Below are 4,527 nucleotides of genomic sequence, written 5' to 3'. Positions count from 1 at the left end.
TGTCCTGTCTGTGTGGTCCCTGTCACACAAATTCAGGATAAAGGTTTATTTTTGAGGTAGTTTTTATTGGTCCAGACCTTACTAATTCATTAGATGACCTGTGGAAGGGTGTGAAAGCCTGGCTTTTGCTCAGCTTCTCGTGGAACTGATAATGTGTGTTGTCCTGGTTTTTGGAGTCAGCAGGTATTTCTAATCCATTATCCTCTTCCCTGGGAGGAGAGGGGAGCAGGTCCTTTGCATGAGGCACTCTGGGGTTTGGTGCTCTCAATCCTGCCCTACACTCTGTGCTTTGGCAGAGCTTCTCTGCTTTCTCCAAGGTGGGAGACCCATTAACCAGTCCCCATACTGGGAGCAGAGTTCACAGCCTGGAATGGGGGAAGTGTCTGGAGCCACTTCCCTTTTCTGCTGTCTGCATTAAGCAGATTTGAACTCTTGAAGTTTGGGAAAAAGCAAAGTGAAAATCTGCAGCATGGTGAGAGAAGGATGAGCCCAGACACATTTCTCCTGGCAATCACCGTGCCCATTTCAAAGGGATTTTCTCTTTTTGGTTCCATTTTATGAAATCTGTTCAGTTTTGCCCAGATGCAGCCCAAAGTTTTTCAATAAACACTTCTGTAGGCTGAGCAGGGAGTGTGCCCTTGGCTCAAGCTGGGCTGCCCAGGTGGGAGATGGAGCTGGGAGAGGGGAAATTTGGGGTGTGCTGCTGGCTCTGCTGCTGCCCTGCTGTGACTGTGGCCATGGCTTTCATTTTACCTGTTTGATCCAGACTGGTTCAAATGGAGCAAAGCAAAGAGACATTTCCTAGGTGAGTTAAGAGACAACAATCCACACACTGGTTTCCCTTTAACACTGTCATTCCATCTGCCCCTGCTCCAGCCTGAAAGGGAGCAGATTCCTCTCTTTCCTCATCTCTACAATGAATTGTCTTTTCTGATCTCTACAGTGGATTTTATCCAAGTGGATTAGACAGGACAGGGCAGAGAGCATTTTCTACCTTTTTGGTGTGGATTAAGACAGCAATCCAAAATAAAAATTGTCCACTTCTTCCTGGCTGGCCCTTTTGCTGTGCTAACCCAAACCCTGCTCTCTGACTTTTCTGTGCTGCTGCTTCCTGTGAATTGTTACTGCTTGGAGTTTCACTTTAAAAGTTGGGGTTTGGGACTCTTCCACAGAGAAGAATCCACAGTGGTCCCTAAATGTCTTCTCTGTGCTGCTGTTGTGGCTGGAACTGGCACAGACCCTGCCACGGGGTTCTCTGGGGAATCTCTGTCCATTCTTCACCTGCATCTTCCACAGCACTGGCTAAAACTGAGCTGGCAGTAAGAATCTGGCAGCTCCTGTTCTGTGCATTCCCCTTTCTTTGCTGTCCTTGGGGCACTGTTGGTTTTACTGAAGGGAGTTAATAGGTACTGATGTTCCAGGTGAGATCTGCACAAGACGGGAAATGTCTGCCTCTGCTGATACCTCTCTAGGACCTGGCTGCTGTCTTACTTGTGCTTGCACACATCTCAGCACCTGCACAGGGATGGTTTTGCCTCCTGCTGTGCCTGTGGTAAGGTTAAAGGACAGACAGGAGTTGTCAGAGGGGGAAAACTGGATTGGTTAATGTCCCAAAGAAGAGTTCTTGACGATCCTGCCTTGCTTGAGTGGATAAAGGTTGAGAAAAATCTCTGGTCTGGTTCCAGGTGTGAGGTGACTTCACAGGAATGTCTCTGGGAATGGTTTGTCCCCTGGGCTGCTGTGACAATTCCAGCTAGCCTGGCACCCTCCCCCTGAAGGGAGCTTCCCCTGGAGCTGAGAGTGGTTGTAGGAAAGGGCTGTGGTGGTCTCAAGGTGTCCCTCCTGAACCCCACCAATCTGCTTCTGCCTCGGATGTGGTGGGGATTAAAAGCAGACTCAGAGCTCTGCTTGGTGTCCATTTCCCAGAAGGGAATGTAGGGAATGTCCCTTCAGCTGGTGTGTTCTGAGGAGCAGCTGCTGCCAGGCTGGCATTTGCAGTCAACATGTGGCACCTTGCCCCTGGCAGGTCCTGTGCTGGCAGGACAAGAGCTCCCAAAACGTGGAAGTGAACAGAGAGCAGGGAGAATTCATTCTGGGCCTTGGCAGGCACTAACAGAGGGGTTTTATTTTTTCCTTCAGCCACCAAGGGACTTTTCCCTGGAGTAGAGAGCCCTGACTCTGGTTGTTCCTGGGCTCTACCCAAAGCTGAGCAGACAAACCCTGTGGAGCTGTGCCTCCTCTTCTGGAAAAAGCTGCCAAGGGCTTAAATTCAGCAGAGCTTGGCATAGCTGTGAGCACCCGTGTGCTTTAAGGCACAGACAAACCTCTGCAGGGAGCTTGGGGAAAAGTGCTGTTTAAATTATTTTATCTTGAAATGCTCCCCATTGGGCTGGGGAGGTCTTTGCTGCTGGTACAAGAGATGTGACACAGGAGAGGAGGAAGGCTAGGACTCCTCTTCAGCGTGTAGGTGTAGTGAATTATTTAGTGACAATGAAAGGATTGTCACAGATTTGCTCTCTGGTCCAAAATATGTAGCCCTCACTTGGGAAAACCAATCCAGTTTAATGGGAAATGACTCCTCTGTGTCTCTGTCTAGGCCAGTTTTAGTTCTCAGGGTTTTTTTGGGATGTGTTTGACTTTTGAACACAGGTGGGGTAGAACTGACTGTTGCTGCAATCATCCTACTCTTTGCAGGGGTTTTGGGCGCTCTGTGGACAGCAATCCCTGACAGCAATTTGAAGCCAAATGGTGTTTTCATGTGATGCTTTATTGGGTCAGAGAATCCCAGTGACTGGAGCAGTACAGTGCGTGTGCAGCCGAGGGGAGGGGGCTGAGCAATCCTGACAGGACCTGTCCTGTTCTGCGTTTGCAAAGCCTGTACAGGTCCTGGCAGTGCAAGCAAAGGGACTCAGTGCTGGCTTGGATCACTCTAATCAAGACTGGTTTTGTTTGAAAAGGGTTGTGAGGAGCATTTTGTTTACCTCCCTCCCCACCATGAGGTAGAAGCACAGGAGACAAGAAAGGGGCCTGTGCCTGTAACACCCAGGCTCAGACCCAGTTGGTGCCCACCTCCTGCTGGGTTTCAACGCTTGAAACACATTCAGCTTCACAGGTTTGGACAGTCTCACTACTTCTGGCAACTCAGCCACTGAAAGCTTATTTAATTCTAGGTATGGAAACAGCTCTAGCTCAGTTCATGTGCAAAAGCAGGGGCTGCTTTCCTTTCCCTCCCTTCCCCTGCTGCCCCAAAGCAAGCCTGTGCCTCCTGCCCGTGCCATACCTACCCACTGTCTGCGCTCTACGGGGGCAGGGGTGCAGCTGGAAGCCTTTAATTAACAAACTGCTCTACCAATATCCTCTCCAGGTTTACTTCACTCTTCTTTGGGCTGTTTGTTCCATCTCTTGTCAAGGCAATGTTACTCCAGCTCTGAATCATCCCGCTCAGAATTATCCACCTCAGAATTATCCAGCTGAGAATAATCATCTTCATCCTAAATTCCACGGCAGCAAAGAGAATCACTTAAACTATATGTCTGGTTTGTAAATCTTTTTATTAAAAGAGTTGGTTTCTTTTCTTTTCCACAGTAGTAAAGCTTTGGCACTTACAGTATAAAAATAATCACTGATCATAATTACACCAAATTCCTCTTTTGTCAACTGCATACTAAGTGTCTTCCATACATTTTATTCCCATATAAAAACACTTGAAAGTCAGGGGAACAAAACTGATAAATAACAGTATGAGATATAAAGATACAGCTAGAAAAATACTAGGATCATCAAGAAAGAATTAGGACTGTGCATATTTTAAATATCACAGTGATTGGATTTGCTGTTCCTATCTTATTGCTGGCTGCATGCTTACGTGAAAGCAGAAGTGTTTGGTGGACTTTCCTATCCCTAAACCTCAGCATTGTTGTACTCAAATGTTCTTGCATAGCACAGGAACCGTGGATTTCTACACCCTCCCTCCCCCTCAGTATTTTGGTCCCCCACCAAATTTGTCATTTGGCACCTCTCCCCCTCCTCCCCCTTTTTTTTTTCTTTGCCCCCTTTAAATTTGAAAATATCGACTAGAATTCAACACTTTGAGCAAAACCAAGACAATCGCTACCAATCATGAGAAAAGTCTGAAACACTCCAAGAGTGGCGCTTGGAGAAGCTGTGAGTTGAGCTTAAGCTGGGAAAATGGCTCCAGAGCAGGGGGCCATTCTCACTAGATGCACTTTTGCTAGCATCACTCCAGTTTGGATGGTAATCGTGGCACACAGGGATTTATACTTTGGTTTGTCTGTTGCCATGGCCGCAAGGAGTCTTGCTCGAAGTTACTTTCCCCGTGGATGTTGTGTGTCTGCCTGTACATCTAGGGGCATGAAACACTCAATGGGGCAGTTGACGTTCTGTCAGGAGGGAAGGAAATCGGTTAGAGCTCTGTGCTGGCTGTGCTTTGTGCTGGTGAATCACTCCATGCACTACTGCCTCGGAGCATGCACGAGGCTGTGCTGGGACTGTGGCACTGCAGGTGTG

At 48.0% G+C, this 4,527-nt stretch overlaps 1 protein-coding gene across 7 annotated transcripts in view; it reads right to left on the bottom strand.

Annotated features, from left to right (window-relative positions):
• Nucleotides 1-2,746: 2,746 nt before the first annotated feature.
• Nucleotides 2,747-4,527, bottom strand: part of FN1 (fibronectin 1) — a 51,617-nt gene continuing 49,836 nt past the window's right edge. For 6 of the 7 annotated variants that reach the window (XM_015635103.3, XM_019007412.2, XM_019007411.2 and 3 more), the window contains one exon: nt 3,533-4,400. In XM_015635103.3, coding sequence (XP_015490589.1) covers nt 4,326-4,400 — 75 coding nt within the window. In that variant the 3' untranslated portion in view covers nt 3,533-4,325. Of the gene's footprint in view, nt 3,492-3,532; nt 4,401-4,527 lie in introns of those variants that run through there. The other variant, XM_019007410.2, reaches the window with a different exon arrangement.

Source organism: Parus major, chromosome 7, assembly GCF_001522545.3.
Source record: "Parus major isolate Abel chromosome 7, Parus_major1.1, whole genome shotgun sequence".
Lineage (NCBI taxonomy): Eukaryota > Metazoa > Chordata > Aves > Passeriformes > Paridae > Parus > Parus major.
This window is presented reverse-complemented; position numbering and strand designations above follow the sequence as displayed.